The sequence below is a fragment of the Podarcis raffonei genome, chromosome 10, assembly GCF_027172205.1.
Source record: "Podarcis raffonei isolate rPodRaf1 chromosome 10, rPodRaf1.pri, whole genome shotgun sequence".
In the NCBI taxonomy this organism is placed as follows: Eukaryota; Metazoa; Chordata; class Lepidosauria; order Squamata; family Lacertidae; genus Podarcis; species Podarcis raffonei.
In genome coordinates, this window is record NC_070611.1 from 21,404,144 (window position 1) to 21,423,067 (window position 18,924).

General features: G+C 44.7%; 1 protein-coding gene across 4 annotated transcripts in view; it reads left to right on the forward strand.

The window, feature by feature from the left end:
- Nucleotides 1–6,094: 6,094 nt before the first annotated feature.
- Nucleotides 6,095–18,924, forward strand: part of TSPAN12 (tetraspanin 12) — an 86,212-nt gene continuing 73,382 nt past the window's right edge. Inside the window, exons 1-2 of one of the 4 annotated variants that reach the window (XM_053407348.1) lie at nt 6,095–6,342; nt 7,498–7,652. In XM_053407348.1, the coding sequence (XP_053263323.1) occupies nt 7,587–7,652 (66 nt within the window). In that variant the 5' untranslated portion in view covers nt 6,095–6,342; nt 7,498–7,586. Of the gene's footprint in view, nt 6,347–7,295; nt 7,370–7,497; nt 7,653–18,924 lie in introns of those variants that run through there. The other 3 variants (XM_053407346.1, XM_053407345.1, XM_053407347.1) reach the window with 3 other exon arrangements.

Here is an 18,924-nt window from a genome sequence, read left to right on the forward strand (position 1 = left end):
ATGTCACTGGTTCTGAATTCCTTACATGGCATTCATCACAACTCCCTTGATGCAATGGGAAGTATTCCTCCAATTTGGTTCTGAAGTTCAAACCGACGAATCACAGCGATTGACTCGGTTTAGCTCTCCTTTTTTGAGCAGCGATTGACTCGGTTTAGCTCTCCTTTTTTGAGCTATGTAGTCCAAACTAAGTTGCTTCCAGGTGACAGAACACCAAAGGGATCAGTCATACTTTCCCGATTGGACATAGCCTTCCGTACATCTAGGACACGTTCGGCAGGGCGGTGCCGAGATAAGTTCAAAGAAATTCATCAGAGCCATTTAACCAGGAATTACTTCAGCAACTCCTTTAAATCTATCTTTGTCTATAAAGCACAGCGATCTCCCCTTTGATCCTGTAAAGATAGAACCCAAGTACGCTATACATAGCACTGTGATGCAAGCTGAGGAGACGGTTGAAAGTGAAGCATGCCACAGAGTTATACAAAGCATCCCAACACTGCAGGAATGAGATCGAAGGCTCATGATAAACAATATACTCCTAGCAGGCTCATCATTTCATTATGGTTCAGCTCAGGGGAAATCTTGGCCTTAAAAAGGCACCAAGTCAATAGAAAGAACTAAAGTGATCAGAGGCAAGGCCGGAGGACCACAGGGTTTAAAAGCCAATGTGCAGACATTCAAAGAACTGGCTCAAGTGCATCTTTTCCATGACTGTCATTTTCCAGGTCTTCCCTTTCCCATGTCAAAGTTTCCCCCAGGGAGGCTCCCTTAAGCTTTTGGTATACTGAAATTCCTGAAAGAGAGATAAGAGATTAGCAAGAAAGGAAAATGCGGAGAATTTTCTTTGCTGAGTAATGATGGTGAGTATACAAGGGAAAAGGCAGGAGCCACTCGTCGCTAGTTCTGTTTTCCGAGGCAAAACAACCCAAAAGTAAAATATGTTTTCCAAATTGAAATTTGCATGGTTCCGTGTGTACGACCAGCTGTTCACATCACTCCAGCCTAGAGATTCTAGCGCTCTTCAGGCATTCATTACACTTGAGGCAGGGCAGAGAGGAAAAGAGTGCAAACTCATCTGCTTCCCAAGGCAAAAAATAAAAAGGGGGGGGGATTGTAATTGAGAAAAGTGAATTTGAAGCAGAAGAGTTGGTAGATTCACAGAGAGTGCCCTTTCATACCAAGGACTTCAAGCCCAAGTCCCTGGTGGGAAGAGAGGCTGCAGCAGGAACTGAGACACAGATTGTCGGTTCTCTCCAGGAATCCTGGCATTTGCAGTGAAGTCTTGGTCCCCTATGAGGAAAGATGTCTCCGTGGGATTGCACTCAATGCTTCTGCCACTGTGCCCCCTTCTCCTTCCTCAAGGAAAGTGTCTTCGCCCTGGGAAAGAGAGAGGGGGAGAAGGAAGCAGCTGATAACAGGAAATGTTCACAGCACTGGTACATGCAGAATCAGCATGGCACAGGTACCCAGCAAACAGCACCCGCTTCAGTTCTGCTTACAATCTGAGCAGGGGTGCTCAGCTCTGCAACTAACCCCCTGCTTGCATTCTCACAGTAACTCTAATGCATATGTGGTTAGACTCCAGATGAGGTTGAGCTCTATAACTTCCGTCAGCCACAGGCATCATGGTCAGGGATGATGGGAGTTGGACAGCCCTAGTGTGGGATGTGGGTGGGGCTGTGGTCTAAACCACTGAGCCTCTTGGGCTTGCTGATTAGAAGGTCAGCGGTTCAAATCCTCATGACGGGGTGAGCTCCCGTTGCTCTGTCCCAGCTCCTGCCAGCCTAGTAGTTTGAAAGCACGCCGGTGCAAGTAGATAAATAGGTACTGCTGCAGCGGGAAGGTAAACGATGTTTCCGTGTGCTCTGGGTTCCGTCACGGTGTCCCGTTGCGCCAGAAGCAGTTTAGTCATGCTGGCCACATGACCCGGAAAGCTGTCTGTGGACAAAAGCCAGCTCCCTTGGCCTGAAAGCAAGATGAGCACAGCAATCCCTTAGTTACCTTTGACTGGGCTTAACCGTCCAGGGGTCCTTTACCCCCCCTTTTTTTAAGCTTTAGTGTGTGAGCTGTAGACTAACTCTTCTCTGCTTCTTCTATCTGGGATCCAGATTCCCAGTTAACCCCATGCTTGTTCTGTGGGGAGTTTCCTGACATCAAGAATGCAGGAGTTGGGTCCCAAGACCGAAGAGAAATATTTAGAGGTACCCCTGCAGCAAATATAATAAACACAAACGTCGGCAGTGTTAGAGCACACATTATATTTTCTCTTTTCAGTCACTTTGATTTTAAATTGTTTCAAAAGAATTTTAAAGCTGTTGTTGGCATCCATTTGTCCCGAGAGACAGTGGAGTTTGCCTCCGGGTTAGCAGCACCGAAGTGACCTCCCTGGGGCCCAAGCCTGGGCAGTTTGTATGGAGGTCCTAAGCCGCCCCAATGACAAGATGACTTCCAGTCTCACTGATGTGGTCCAAAGGAAAATAGAGCTGTTATGTACTAAGCTTGGATTCTAGAACAATAGGCAAGTAGGATCCTCGAATGCAACAACTGATTGGCTTGCAGGAAAAGACCAATCAGGCTCCAGGAGGAAGTTAATCAGCCTATTAGGCTGGTAGGATTATAGAACGCAACAACTGATTGGCCTGCAGGAAAAGACCAATCAGGCTACAGGAGGGAAGCAGAATCAGCCAATCAGATGGGACTCATTGTGTAAATAATGTAAATAAAAGCCTGAGGTTTGGGGGGCAATTCAATCACTGTTTTACAAGCTGCAATAAAGAGCATGAAATCACTACAGGACTCCGAGTATATTTCAAGAGCGATACCTTTGGCACCAGCTTGGCTGTAAGAGTTGCCGGAAGGAGGCGTATAATACTCATAAACACTCTGCTGTGAAGTGCCATGCCAACATAGAAGTTCCATAAGAATAACCAAAAGGTCCTGGGTTGACCCCCTTCTCGGCCTCACTGATGTGGTCCAACCACCTTAGAACTCCACTCCAGTTTTGTGGAGGGTTTATTCATTTATAACTGGTACCCCCCCTTTTAAAAGTACTTATTTTCCTCTGGTGTGTTTTCAGCTTGTTTCCAAACAGAGCATAATTGAAAAGGACTTTCAGAATTTTCAGAATGGCTAACACTTCCGGTTACACTACATTGCTTTACTTCCATGGGAACGTTCTCCCTGATTCTTTTCCATTTTCAGTGTCATGGAAATTTCACGGAAGTTGACAGTCCAGCAGAAAGAAGCGCTCCTCGGGGACTGTTCATTAAGGCTGCAGAGCCTGCCAAACACTCATATGTCAAGGCTGCCTTCTTGCCAGAAGTGCTTGCTCATGCTTTGTGTCCAATGCATGCTCCGCAATCCATCACTTAAACGAGGGAGAAATAATAGAAAGATCACGAATCACATTCTCACCTCTTTTAGACTGAGGCTCTGCACACACTCAGTGGGGCTCGCTTCTGAGTAGATGTAAAAGGTAAAATGCAAAGGACCCCTGGATGGTTAAAGGTGACTATGGGGTTGTGGCGCTCATCTCGCTTCATACCAAGGGAGCCTGCCTTTGTCCACAGACAGCTTTTAGGGTCATGTGGCCAGCAGGACTAAACTGCTTCTGGCACAGCAGGACACCGTGACAAGTGCCAGAGCTCATGGAAATGCTGTTTACCTTCCTGCTGCAGCCATACCTATTTATCTACTTGCACTGGCGTGCTTTCGAACTGCTAGGTTGGCAGGAGCTGGGACAGAGCAACGGGAGCTCACCCCGTCATGTGGATTCGAACTGCCAACCTTCCGATCTGCAAGCCCAAGAGGCTCAGTGGTTTAGACCACAGCGCCACCCTCTTATAGTATAGGATATAGAGGATTGTATATATAGTATAGGATTATATATAGTATAGTATATATAGGAAATATATAGGATTGCACTGTGTATGTGTATCCAAAGCTTCAGGATATTCAACATTAATGTTTAAATGCTCATGACCCTGCTTAAAAACATATACAAAATCAAATGCAGGATTTCAATGCCATCAAGGTGGTTTCAAAAAGATCCCTTTTCGGGAAATACCGGAGCAAATGTGGCCCGACTGCACTGGCTGCCAATTAGGTTCCGGGTTCAACTCAAAGTGCTGGTTTAATAATAATAATAATAATAATAATAATAATAATAATAATAATAGTTGTTATTATTATTTCATTTCATTTATACCTTGCCCATCTGGCTGGGTCGGCCCAGCTACTCTGGGTAGCTTCCAACACATATAAAAATATAATAAGAACCCCAAACATTAAAAGCTTCCTGATACAGGGTTGTCTTCAGGTGTCTTCTAAAAGCTATGTAGTCTTTGAACTATAAAGCCTTAAACAGCTCTTGGTTGTAATACCTCATGGATCGCTTCTCCCCATATGAACTGACCCAGACCCTGCAATCATCACCTGAGGCCCTTCCTTGTGTGCCCCAGCCCCTCCATGCCCTCCAGAGGGTGGCAACACAAGAACGGGCCTTTTCTGTGGTGGCTCCATTTATGGAATGCTTTCTCCAGGGAGGTTCTCCTGGTGCCTTCATTACATATCTTTAGGCATCAGGCAAAAATGTGCCTCTTCTCCAGCCTAATTAAACAACCTATGGCCTTTTAAACTGTGTGTGGGGGTATGGTTTTGTTTGCTATTATGTTATGTATTTTTGTGGTTTTATGTTATAAACCACCCTGTGGTCCTAGGATGAAGAGTAGTATAGAAATTTAACAAATAACAAGAATGATAAAATAGATGGAGAAAGGCAAAAGAAGCTTGATCTCCTGTATTCTACTTATTATAGTTTTGTTGATGTGAGAAGACATAAAACGAATATAAAGCTTTACCGCGTTATCAACTCTTCAGAATAAGCATAATAAAATCTTACTGCTGATGACGCACGCGGTAGAAGGCGGGGAATGGGCCTGAATCTGCAACCATTCCTCCCATCTGCATCATATTTGCACTGAATAGTATATGCATGCGTATGTGTCATGCATCAATTAGTATTTGCATGCAAGGTGTATAGGAAACTTAAGGTGCCTGCAGTGACAATTGATTTATTGACAAATATACAAGCAGAGAGAAAGTGGAAGCAGAAGTCAGAAGGTATCCCAACAGGACAGCCATTCAGCATTTCTGATATCCTTCAAGCTAAGGGTGTTATCTTCTACCAGCTTTCTGGCCCTCTCCCTCCGAAAGACTAGATCTGTATTGATCAGGAGACAATGACCTAACCCTTAACTGACCATATCGGACTTGTTATTCTGTTAGAAAGCAGAACACTGTTTAAGAAGAAGGATCTCTTCCAGGGCACTCTGCTGCTGCTCATCCTTTTGCTAATATATTTTCTCTGCAATCGAAGAGTTCATAACTTACTGAAAGAACCCCAAAGTGTGGGAAAATAAGAAAAGCTATTTATGGTGCATAATCCTTGCATGCTTAATTAAAATTAGCAAAACATTTTATGTATGCACACTACTGTACTGCATACTACTACAGAAGTGTTTTTGTCTTGTTTTGTGTGTGTGTGTGTGTGAATTGGAAAATCATGTTTCATTGGCGTTTTTGTTTTAAAAAAGCTCAACCTTGTAAGAAAGGCTGCACAACCGAAAAAAGAGGCAAGGCATGTAAATCAAGATTTATTTATTTTTTAAACTTTTTTCAAAGAAAGGCATTCATAATCCTATACATGTCCACTCAGTAGTGGACATGACCTCTGTCGTCCCCTTCTCCTTGTGCCCTCCATCTTTCCCAACATCAGGGTCTTTTCCAGGGAGTCTTCTCTTCTCATGAGGTGGCCAAAGTATTGGAGCCTCAGCTTCAGGATCTGTCCTTCCAGTGAGCACTCACGGCTGATTTCCTTACCCAATATGTAGCAATGGAGATTTATGTTACTGCTTTATGAATGAATTTTGGGGTCTCTCTAAAAGAATGTCAACAATTTAGGGTGTTTCCTAAGAAATATGGCATCGCATCGCGCCCAGATCACCAGGGATGCCGCTCTCCTCGCCCCAGGAGCCGGCCGAGCAGCCGTGGTCTCTAAGACCCGACAGAAGCCCGGTCTTGCTGTTCCTGCCGAGCATGCGTGGCAAGTACTTGTGCAGCTGGCGGCTGCCTCTCGTGGAGCCGCCGAGGGGAAAGGAGGTGGGAGTCCGAGCGATTGGGCGAGAGTTATTGCCTAAGCAGCCCTCCTTTACCTGGCGGGGTTTGGAGAGGCTTTAGAACGGAGCACTTTCTCTTCCTCCTTTTTGCACCTTGGATCAGCTCCGTCGGGATCAGCTGTGGGGGGGAGATCGCGGAGCTGCAACCCACGCGGCGAGCGTGGTAAGTAAGTTCACCAACTTCTCCTCCGCCCCGGCGCAACTCCCAGCGTTGCCCCGCGATCCTGGGCAGCAGCAGGGGCACCTGGAGTCCATGCTCACCGTTGCTTGTCCCGGGAAGGAGTTCAGGGCATGGCATGGGATCGGGAGCTGGGAGGGTGGGAGACGGAGGAGGAACCCGGTGGCTGCTCCCTGCGCCTTGCTCCAGCCGGATCCTTCGCTGTCATGGCTCGATCGCCCGTTTCTCTTGTTGCAACCCGCACCCCACTCCCCTAAAATATTTCAGGGCCTCCCCAAAGGCGCATTCAAATAGTGCGCCCCCCGTCTTGTGATCGATTATGCGCGGCGAGGCTTTCCTGGGGCCCCCCAATATTTTATCCTAGTTGGCACCCCTGTACCCCACTCTGACATCCTCGCCCTGTCACCCCAGCAGCAGTTCCAGGGCAGAAGCAATCGTCTACCCTGAATCCTCAAACAGGGAACGGCGTTTCCATTTGCAAAAAAACCAAATAAATGATATTTTATTTTTTGGAAGAGGCGGGCTCAAAGAGGGAAAGGTCTGCGTTCTCCAAGAACGCGTCCCCCTTCTCCGATCCTGAACTCCACAACTGTGAGTTGAGGTCTTCTTTCTTGCGCCCTGCCGTCGGTCCGCCATCGAGGTGGTTAATGAGTAATGAAAGGAGAAACTTCCTCCCACCCCGCCAAAGCGCCTTAACCGGAGCAATGATTCCGGGATGCGTGTGCGTGTGGGGAGACAGAGAGAGAGCGAGTAAACAAGGGGGTTTCAGAAGGGTGCCACCCCGCGCGCGTCGTGTGAATGGAGGCCAAGGGCGAAAGGAGACCTCCCCTCCCAGGAAGTTTTGCATAGGGGCAGTGCAGAAAGCCAGCGCCTGCTGCTGCTGCTCCTGCTCCCCCTCTCTGTCCCCTCAAATGACACTTCAATTGAAACGTATACAGCCAGCAGCAAAGAAAAGTTTGCAAAGTTGACTGCTGCAGCAAGAGAACTTTCCATCTCCGTCCTGCGGCACCCGGTTGGTTTCACGCCCCTGGCTGGCTTTCTCCTTATACTGTCATCAGTGAAATGATTTTCCTTTTCCTTCCTCTCTTCCTGCCCCTCCCTTTCTCCCTCCCTCTTTTTTTTCCTTTTTTTTTTTTGAAGATTGCTGAAATTTTCTGTGTCAGAGGTGGCTGTTCGTAAGAGGATGTAGCGAGTCTGAGGATGGGGCTTTCTACTAAGAGGCGCTCACAATGGCCAGAGAAGACTCAGTGAAGTGTTTGCGGTGCCTGCTGTATGCCCTAAACCTGCTTTTCTGGGTGAGTTCCTCCTCCTGCTCAGATGAGAGCCTCCAGCATTTCCAAATATTGCCTCCAAAGGACAATTAGTTCACTGAACTTATTCCTCTGCTTTTTTCCTTCTTCGAGGGTAAAAAAGTTTCCCTTATGTATAGCACCTCGGCCCTGTGCATTAAGGAAAGATTAATAAATGAAGGCTGTGGGATAGCCATGGAAGTAATGTTAGGTTTCGTCTTGCATCTGAAAAGTTTGTTGTCAAGAGGAAAGTATGCAAATCTGCTTTTGCAGGGCATTTTCATGCCCTCCTTCCTATTTCCAGTGTTGCCAGTTAGCCATATTGCTCATCAACAAATTGTATTTTATTCAAATAATTTCTAGGGCGAGGCAGTTTACAAATTAAAAGAATCTCCCACAAAAATGAAATAATAATCACTATTTAAATTAGAATTAGGAGCAGCTAATGCTTCTTTTTTTATATTGCACTTTAGCCAAATGCAGACTAGAATACAGTGGTACCTCGGGTTAAGTACTTAATTCGTTCCGGAGGTCCGTTCTTAACCTGAAACTGTTCTTAACCTGAAGCACCACTTTAGCTAATGGGGCCTCCTCCTGCTGCCGTGCCACTGGAGCACGATTTCTGTTCTCATCCTGAAGCAAAGTTCTTAACCTGAGGTACTATTTCTGGGTTAGCGGAGTCTGTAACCTGAAGCGTATGTAACCCGAGGTACCACTATACATAAAGGCTTCTTCAGAGTTGTCTTAAAAACCAGTAGCGATACAACCCTGCAAATTTCCTTGGGGAAGCGGTTCCAAAGATGTGTGTGGCCACCTCTGAAAAGGCTCTGCTGACCTAGCCATGATGAATTTATGTTATAGAGCAGGAATAGGGAACCCGTGGCCCTCCTCAACTCACGTTGGTCCTGGCCAGCATGACCAATGGTCAAAGATCATGAGAGTTGTAGTTCAATAACATCTGGATGGCTGCAGGATCCCTAGCCTTTGACAGGGACTGCTCATTCATCAGAGGAAAAGTGGAACTGGGCTGGAAAAACCTGACAGCCTGACACCATGGTCAAATGTGTTCTTTAGGGTGGATGCATATATTAGAAGATGCATACAGGTTTTCCATGGCTGTGTTTTCCTAGTAACACAACTGATTTTATGCAAATAGCATCTGGCCTACAGTGTGTGGCATTTGCACCCTTAGGCAGCTGCTGGGCGCCTAGAATCCTGACGGGCCCACAGGTGTTGGTACCGGCTCTGAGCTCTGAGCTCCCTCCTCTAGGTGGCTGCTACCCTGTACATAAATCCATGGCCAAGACTGGCTTCCCCAACACAAAAATCTCTGCGGAGAGGATACTTAAATTGAGAATGCATAAATAAACATATTACTTGTGTACTGTGTAGTCCATACGAAACTGAGTGAGAATGTACCACTGGACAAGTAACTGTAGTTTGTTGTTGTTGTTTTTTATAATAATTTTTATTAAGTTTTCCATTTTAACAATCCAATCATTAATTATTCCAAATTATACAAATACATATCATAAAGTCCAAATATTTTGCCAAATTATAAATTTTTTGTTGGGGGTTCCCATGCTTCGAGTTCAGTAAGGGTCCAATCATCTCATATTTCTGCTGCTTTTAGTGTAGTTTAATGTTGTTGTTGTATTTATATGAAAACAATAAAAATTATTGGGGGGGAAAGGGGCACCAATTTAGGACGAAACCACCAGATTGCATGTTGCTGGTTCCCCCTTCAAACCTGCCTGGCACGATCTTTGGGGCTGACATAGGCTTTGCATTCAGATTTGATGCTTTTTCTAAAATGATTTTTAGTGTTGTGTGTTGAAACAGAGTATTTTCTTCATTAGCACACCAACTAGTAATTGTTTTATATAATGGGTTGATAAAGCTGCATTGACGTCTTACCTGTTGTCACCCAAATCTGGTCTTGCGAAGTTCAGGTTCTTGCCTCGTGTCGTACTATGTTTTGGTTGTTTTATCCATCCACCGCAATTTCCGTCTTCCTTGAGGTTTCTTGCCCTTTGTCTGAGAATTCATCTAGCCCCATATTCCCATTCGTCTGTAGTTCTTCATTTCCCCCATTGGAGTATATGGCAAGCACTCCGTTATTTGGTAGAAAGAAAATGGAGGTATTTTGGGACATCTCCGGGATAGGAGCTTTGTCCCCCCACTCCGGGCCGGTTAATCAAAGTAATTCAGAATCAAGTTCGTTCCTCTCTATATAACCCCTCCAAGATTTATTTCTTAGGCCTCATCTGCAGTATGCCTTTAAAGCAGGGGTCATTTAACCGGCCCATGGACCCCTGCTGCCTACTGCGATGCTGGCTGGCTTCCCATTGGCTGCAGGAAGCTCCTGCAGCCAATAGGAAGCTGCGCACGCCTCCTCCGGCCCACCGCAGCATCTGTGGGACCGTGAACTGACCCAAGCCACAAAAACTTTGCCAACCCCTGCTTTAAAGAGTATCATATCATTTTAAACAGCCCCAAAGAATCTTGGGAACTGTACTTTAGCATTGATCTGAGGGATTAGATTGGCAGCTTGAATGTGCTTTCAGATTTGGGCTTTTTTAAAAAACAGATTTTATTAAAGTTTGAAACAGAATACAAATGTTATTTTGTCAAATTTCCAGTATCTTTTTTATCAGAGATTTAAAAAACCTAACCTAAATAACAACACAAACCAAAAAGAGAAAAGGAGAAATTCCGATTCTTCATCTGTCAGCTATATATAGAAAATTGTTGAAGGCATCCAGTCCAAGATAACACCCCACAATTCTAATTTCTATAAACCAATCTTTTCTTCAATCCTCAAACCCAGGTATCAAGTTCATTTTCTTTTCCACGAAAAAGTCTGTAAGGAGTTTCCAATCTTCAGTAAATAAGAGCCTACCTTATCTTTGGAGACCCAAGCAGCACCCAGGGTTTCAAATACCTTTTTCCTACTTTGGTGCTCCATCTTCTTATATAGATGCGATCTTGCCTCACTTAATCCATGCTCTTTTCACGGTAAGGTTAGATTACTGCAGTGTGTTGAGGCTTCTTGGGAAAAGCACTGGTCCCATATGCAGTGGCAAGATTGCGAAGAGGGTAGTCCTGCATTGAATATTATTGTACTCATCTTGCAAAGTCTACCCTGGCTTCTAGTATGTTTTCAGGGGCAAAACAGAATGCTGCTTCGAGCTATAAACTCCAAATGGGGGAATCCAAAAGATCATGGCCTCCCTTGCAAAATTCCCATTTGCTTAAATCTGCATTGTAAGTCTCTTACCTTTTGAGGTGAGTGGGGTGTGGGCTTCAGACAGGGTCTTTTCTACGTCCCACCACTTAAATACCTCCACAGCTGGTGTTGAGGTGCCAGATTAAGAATAATAACAACAACAACAACAACAACAACAACAACAACAACAATAATAATAATAATAATTTATTTTATTATTTTTACCCCGCCCATCTGGCTGGGTTTCCCCAGCCACTCTGGGCGGCTCCCAACTGAATATTAAAAATGCGACAGAACATCAAACATTGCTTGAGAGCAGTACATGTGAAAAGGATCTAGGAGTCTTGGTTGACCACAAACTTGACATGAGCCAACAGTGTGACGCGGCAGCTAAAAAAGCCAATGCAATTCTGGGCTGCATCAATAGGAGTATAGCATCTAGATCAAGGGAAGTAATAGTGCCACTGTATTCTGCTCTGGTCAGACCTCACCTGGAGTACTGTGTCCAGTTCTGGGCACCACAGTTCAAGAAGGACACTGACAAACTGGAACGTGTCCAGAGGAGGGCAACCAAAATGGTCAAAGGCCTGGAAACGATGCCTTATGAGGAACGGCTAAGGGAGCTGGGCATGTTTAGCCTGGAGAAGAGGAGGTTAAGGGGTGATATGATAGCCATGTTCAAATATATAAAAGGATGTCACATAGAGGAGGGAGAAAGGTTGTTTTCTGCTGCTCCAGAGAAGCGGACACGGAGCAATGGTTCCAAACTACAAGAAAGAAGATTCCACCTAAACATTAGGAAGAACCTCCTGACAGTAAGAGCTGTTTGACAGTGGAATTTGCTGCCAAGGAGTGTGGTGGAGTCTCCTTCTTTGGAGGTCTTTAAGCAGAGGCTTGACAACCATATGTCAGGAGTGCTCTGATGGTGTTTCCTGCTTGGCAGAGGGTTGGACTCGATGGCCCTTGTGGTCTCTTCCAACTCTATGATTCTATGAAAAAAATTCCCTAAACGGCTGCCTTCAGATGTCTTTTAAAAGTAGGATAGTTGTTTATTTACTTGACATCTGATGGGAGGGTGTTCCACAGGGAGGGCGCCACTCCCGAGAAGTCCCTCAGCCTGGTTCCCTGTAACTTGGCTTCTCGCAGTGAGGGAACCACCAGAAGGCCCTCGGAGCTGGACCTCAGTGTCTGGGCAGAATGATGGGGGTGGAGATGCTCCTTCAGGTATACTGGGCCGAGGCCATTTAGGGATGATTTTTTAGACTTGGTTTGTATGTAATTTTAATCCATACCATGGCTTAGTTTTGAAGAAACGAGTGTGCTGTCTGTCAGTGAGACGTCAGTACCGTCACTTTGCTCCCCCTCTGATGTTGCTGCCGACACTATGCTCTGAGCTAAGCCATGGTTTGGCTTTGCCGTGTATTGCTTTGGGATTTTTTTCTTAAAAATATAAAGTGGTATAGAAAAATGGGGAAAGTAATTATAAGGTCTGAACTGCGAGCTCATGGTTTCTCCCTCTCTGACAAAACACAGGCTTAGCTAAGATTTATTCTATGACTTACCGCTCATGGTTTGTTTGGGGGAGATAGACCATGAATTGGGGTTTTGGTGCAGAACTATGTTGAACTATGGTTTGGTTCCCAGCAGCAGGATCAGAGGATGATAAGAAACAACCACATGAAGTGACTAAGCCATGGTTTGTCTCGGTGTTACAAGTGACTCAGGCCCTGGATTGCTCTGCTATAGAGATTCCCTTTTTTAGTTTCTTTTCCTAATTACACTGGAACGAATGGTCGTTTTATTGCTCTACGTGCAGTCTCTTGGAGAATCAAGACTTAAATGAGGTTAATAAATAAAATAAATTCACTGTTGTAAAAAGATCTCTCCTTCAGACTGATTGCGAAAAATGTAAGAAAGCTTAGTTTAATAATAAATGGATTTTGAAAAGTACCACGGTTTTTGTTTCTAACTGTGTGCAAAGATGGGCAGCTGGGGCAATCTATTTAATGACTATATTAATGTTACTAATGAGCTGCTGTAGTTATTTGCTGAAGTGGGCAATTGCGATTGCAATGATTTTAAATGGCAAGGACCGCAAAACACTTTGCCAGTCTACTACAAATCGTCCTTCGGTTCTTCTAACAATGTCCTTATGGACTAGACACTCCTCAAAGTCCCTTCCAATTTAATTCTATGATTCTACGAATTTAACACAAGAGAAGTTCCAGTTATGTGTATCTTCTGAGTGGCACTTGTGATGATAGTTTAACTGATGTTACAGGACTCAAAAGCGACGCAATCTCTGCATAGTGTTCCCAGAGAATAATCTTTTACTTTTTTTTAAAAAAAAATAAACAATCCAAAACATGTTGTGTGGTGTTCTGCATGCGCTCATGAGCTTTTCAGCTTTCCTCTTTGGGCTCAGCTTCTCAAGGCTACCCTAAAATGCTAGCAACTCAGTCTTGGCAAAGCATACCACGAGGCACAATGATCTCTTGCCAGGAAGAAAAATGGGTCGTCTACCCACGTAGGCGTAGAATTGGCTGGCATTCCCACTCAAGCTCTTCTTGAATCCTGGCCGCCACTTCAGCCTTTGATGGCTCTAACCGCCGCAGAGACTTTTCAACTCTTGAGATGCCCAAGCCTGAATCCTTCCAAGTTATTTCAAAGTCATTTTCTGTTACCGTCGAGCAACCTTCCCTTCCAAATGCTGCTGCCAGATTTCCTAACTATGGCTGTAGGGCATGTGTGTCCTTGGTGTGTTCAGCTGCCGTGCCAGTCAAGTGTGCGTTGATTAAGGTCCTTCGGTGCGCCTGGAGCAAGAAAACAGACATGGCGCTGCTGTCCTCACTATACTTTCCTAGAAGTAAGGCATTCCCTTGGAAATGCTTCTGCATACATGTTTTTGAGATTGGGCCCCACGATTCAAGATGCAAGGACGGTTGTGGCGCCTTTATATTTTCACAGATTTGTTGTCTTTCGCTCCATGTCAGCTGTGGACCAAAGGGCATCTTGTAATCTGACAGCCGAGGCTGCTGTAGCACAATGAGATGATTTCTTTCTCTTCTCCAGAGGTTCAGAAGCACTGGCCTTCGACCATTATTTCTTCGCGGCATCTTCGGAAGGATTGGCAGGTGGGCGTGTAGAACATAGAAAAAAGGCCGCAGTGTTGTGTACTTGCTGAAATGGTTTTAATTCCAGTGTGTGGTTAGAGGTCCTGAACCTTTTCAGGCTCACGGGCACATTTGGAACTTAGAAAAGGTGATGCTGTTTAGCGTTGAGTAGCGATTACTTAGGTGTGATTACTCAGGTGTGCACTGTCAGTCTTAAAGGGATGTGGGTGGCGCTGTGGTCTAAATCACTGAGCCTCTTGGGCTTGCTGATCAGAAGGTCGGTGGTTCGAATCCTTGCGACGGGGTAAGCTCCCGTTGCTCTGTCCCAGCTCCTGCCAACCTAGCAGTTCAAATGCATACTAGTGCAAGTAGATAACATTGTGGCAGGAAGATAAATGATGTTTCCATGCGCTCTGGCTTCTGTCACGGTGTCCGGTTGCACCAGAAGTGGTTTAATCATGCTGACCAGATGACCCAAAAAGCTGTCTGCAGACAAATGCCAGCTCCCTCGGCCTGAAAGCGAGATGAGCATCGCAACCTCATAGTCGCCTTTGACTGGACTTAACCGTCAAGGGGGTCCTTTACCTTTTACAGTGGTAAAACAGCCCTGTTTACAAACGAGTTGGTTTATGAACTCTGCAAAACTTGAAGTAGTGTCTTGGTTTACAAACTTTACCTCAGTCTAAGAACGGAATCCGAACGGTGGAAGGGCACCGGCGGTGGGAGGCCTCATTAGGGAAAATGCGCCTCGGTTTAAGAACAGTTTCGGTTTAAGAACGGACTTCTGGAACGGATTAAGTTCATAAACCAAAGTACCACTGTACTTAGGTGTGATTACTCAGGTGTGCACTGTCAGTCTTAAAGGGCAATACCAACAATCCTATCCTGCAATGGCTAACCCACTGTTCTTGTTGCATAACATACACAATATGAAAATATTCCCCCACAAAATTCAGTGGTCAAACCCATGGAGATTGATTGATTGGTTTTGTCACAAGTATTGGAGAGGAGCGCTGGATTTCTTGGATAGACCTTTATTGCCATTTTTGCAGTTCCAACGGAATCCGCTGGGTTTAATATGGCTTATTCCTGTATTTCTGTGCAAAGGATTCCAACAGAATTAGCTCAGCAGGAGTCAATCGTTGAACACAAGGACTTACCAAGTACTTAATCTGTAGTTAACATTTGGCTGCAAACAAGGACTCAAAACCACATTGCCGTTGTTTGTTTGCGTGGCGTCAACTTTTCATGATCCCAGGACAGGTTACAAAACAAAATAAAACTTCAGTATAAAATATACAAATATTAAACTTGAACAGCTATATGGCCTGCCAGGGGAGAGCTTAATTTGGCAAGCGAACCCATGCTTTTACCAAGTAACTGTTTGCTTTGAGGGCAATTACCTGGGGTCTTAACCAGGTTAAGGCAGCAAAACGCAGCGCTGAACTACGTTTAAGCATTCGAAATATTTCGACTGCGTCAGACCAACACGGCTACCTACCTGAATCTATGTTTAAGCATTGTTTGCATTGGATCATACTGTAGGGATTGGTAGATGATAGTTCTACTGATTTTATTCTATTTTGTACGTTGTATACCACTTTGATATATCTTATGAAAGAGCGGTTTGAAAACAGATATTTCAGTAAAGAAAGAAAGAAAATCAACCCCTTTTAGAATACTACCACCAACTCTCATCAGTATAGAGAGTTTCTCTGTCTCTGGCTTAAGATTGTTGGTGAGAAATTTGCCTTCTTTCAGAAATCAACAGTTATCTAATCTGGACAGGCCTAAACTTGGTGTTTCTAAAAAAGGCCCCTGTTGCTTTATTGTTTTTACACAGACTTGTTACAGCAGGTTCTTGGAAGGTAGCTGCTTTTAAGGTACATTATCTATTACTTGAAGTAAAGTAGCACTGAAGAGACCTTTTGGTTTCCGATCTCCCGAAGCCTGCACATATTGTTTAGTGCGGCAGGGAAAATGAGCGATCCTCAAATTTTAAGTAAAATATAACTACTTTTTTTTTTGGTAAATAATTTTTATTCATTTTCCAATTTAAAAAACCCATTCATATTAATAACAAATCAAACCAAATGTTTCCACATTCAAAAATAAAAAAAAATACAGCCAATTATAGTCCAAATTAATTAATTTCAATGGGACCCCCCAAGTTCTGGATTTCAAGAGCTAATATCCATCCTTTATTTTCTGCTGATATTGATCCTCTCCTCAATCAGTCGTCGGTATAACTCTCTATCTTGTTTTATTTTACCATTCCTTATTTATAATTGTTAAGTTGTGGGTGAACATATCAGACGACACAGCGATTCTTCAAACAGCTCTTGTTTATTCACAGGCCAGAACAGAACTGAACTGAAGGGTTCAGCCAGCCTGCTTATATAGAGCTCCAGTACAACGTAACTGTGACAAATCTCTGTAACTATCCAATCACTGAATGTCACTTTCAATCCCTTATTTGCATATGTGGACTTGAACTATCTACAGTATCCCCCTGCTGGCCCAGGGCGAGAACTTCAGTACATAACAATAATCACACAGGGGGCAATTTTTCTAATATAACTACTTTCAAGGTGCTGAAGTGGACATTGTGCCGGGCTTTGTGGGCAATGCATTCAATTTTTCTCTTAAGAAGTACACAGAAAGTCACCAAAAATAGGCTCTCTGCATTCACATTGTAATTTGTCATCCCTGTGAGAGATGCATACGAAGTCAGAAGCTGTGTGGAAACATAAATAGGTTTAAATCCTTTCAGATAATGCGGAAGCTACAGGGTATGTACAGGAATCAGGTATAAAAGTGAGCCAAGTCATATGTATATGATGGTATGTCATAGCCTCCAACATTTCTCTGATGAAAATAGGGGCATCCTATTCCATAATGTTTATTATTATTATTATTATTATTATTATTACCCCACCCATCTGACTGGGCTCCCGCACCACTTCAGGCACCTTCCAAAATATATAAAAACATAATAAAACATTAAACATTTCCCTATACAAGGCTGCCTTCAGATGTATTTTAAAGGTTGTATAGGCCTCCCTTGGCTTGGGTGTGTGTGACATAATTCCATACCCTCCAACATTTCTCTGATGAAAATAGGGACGTCCTAAGGAAAAGCGGGACATTCTAGGATCAAATCAGAAACCGGGATGGCTTTTGTAAATCCGGGACCATCCCTGGAAAATAGGGACATTTGGAAGGTCTGATAACCAGACGGATTTGTGGAGGACAGAAATAGCAGTAGATTATCCAAGATGGTTAACTTTATTTATTAATTTGTTTATTGAATTTATGTGCCTTCATCTGAGAATCACAGGGCGATTTACAATATAAAAACTCCAAAATGCATAACATAACAGCAAACAAAAACAGTAACCCGCACCCAGTATTTTATTTATTACACGGTATTTTATTTATTAAGGCATGTGATGTCAAGCTCAGAATGTCCTGTCATATCCTAGTCTGTCCAAAGGTAGGAGTGACTCGCACGGCATGGAGTTCTTCAATTAATAATTTTTGCGGTTGTAAATTTCAGCGTTCGGAACTGCCTGGTATTGGAGACAGGATGGGCCCTATAGCTGAACTAGCGTTTTTGTTTTCTTCGTAGGATGTTCTGTCTTTCCTGGAGGGAAGGACAATCATCCTTTCAGGAAAAGGCTCAGCATTATTTAATGGCATTTGCCCTGGAAAACAGGCAAGCGCTCTTTCAGGAGAAAACTTAAATGGGAGTTAGACTATCCCAGAACTTGTCATTTGAGCAATGAAGCAGATTCTGCAATAATTCACCAGTAACCGACATTTCAGAAGCCGTGACACTATCCATGACACTACCTTCTGGATCAAAACTTTTCTGTTTGCCTGGGTATAGAATGATAGAGTTGGAAGGGACCCAGGGGTCATCTAGTCCAACCCCCCACAATGCAGGAATCTCAGCATCCATGACAGATGGCCATCCAACCTCTTGTTTAAAAACCTCCAAGGAAGGAGAGTCCAGCATATAGCTGTCAAGCGTCTCTTATTTGGAGGGACAGTCCCTTATCCCAGCGCCATGTCCCGCTGCTTTTCCTTATTGATGGATGTCCCTTAAATTTCCCAGGTTTCAAAGGAAGCAGCTCCTCTCCCTCCCTCCCTGCCGGCCAGGGAGGAGGGAGGCTCCAACTGTGTTGCTTGGCTGCCCGGCCCGCCCCCCTCTGGCCTCCTCTCACCAACCTCGGCCCCTGGGAGCCCATCCCCGCCGGGACTGGCGGGAGTCTCGGGCCCTTCTGCCGCCATCCTCCTTGTGGCTGCCAAACTGAGCGTCTCTGCCTGGGGCTTCCCCTCTGCCCGTCGCCGCCGCTCCTGCTCCCGCTAGGCCGTACTGCGGCTGTGCCTCCAAAGGACCCGAATGAGATGGGCAGCCTGGCATGGTGTATGAATTGTTGAGGAGCCTTGAGAGGAGAGCGAGGGCAACCATAGAGAAAGCAGTTCAGAGAGAGGAGGAGGAGGTGGAGGTGGAGGCGCGGGCAGGTGTTCCAAGGGCTACAAGGGAAGGACCGCAAGCGCTTCTCCCATAGATTTGTAGTGGTAGACTAGCATAGATGGTCTGATATGCGGGTTTACTCCCCCCCCCTTCCTCCTGCCCCACCTGATGGAATTGAGAGCTTCAGATGGAGCAGAACTGCAGCAGCATCTTCGTAGCTTGGACTTTGTTTTGCGTGAAAAGTGGTTGCTGCTTGTAGTTCTTTAATTGCAGTGTTTCATCGGCTGGTGTCTTAAGCAGCAACCTCTGGAAACGAAGGGCTAAAAACCGGTGCTGCTCTCCAAAATTATCTGGTCCCTTTTAACTGGTTGACTAAAATCCCTTATTTTGGCTGCTGGTCCCTTATTTTCAAGGCTGCTGGTCCCTTATTTTCAAATCTGTAAGTTGACAGCT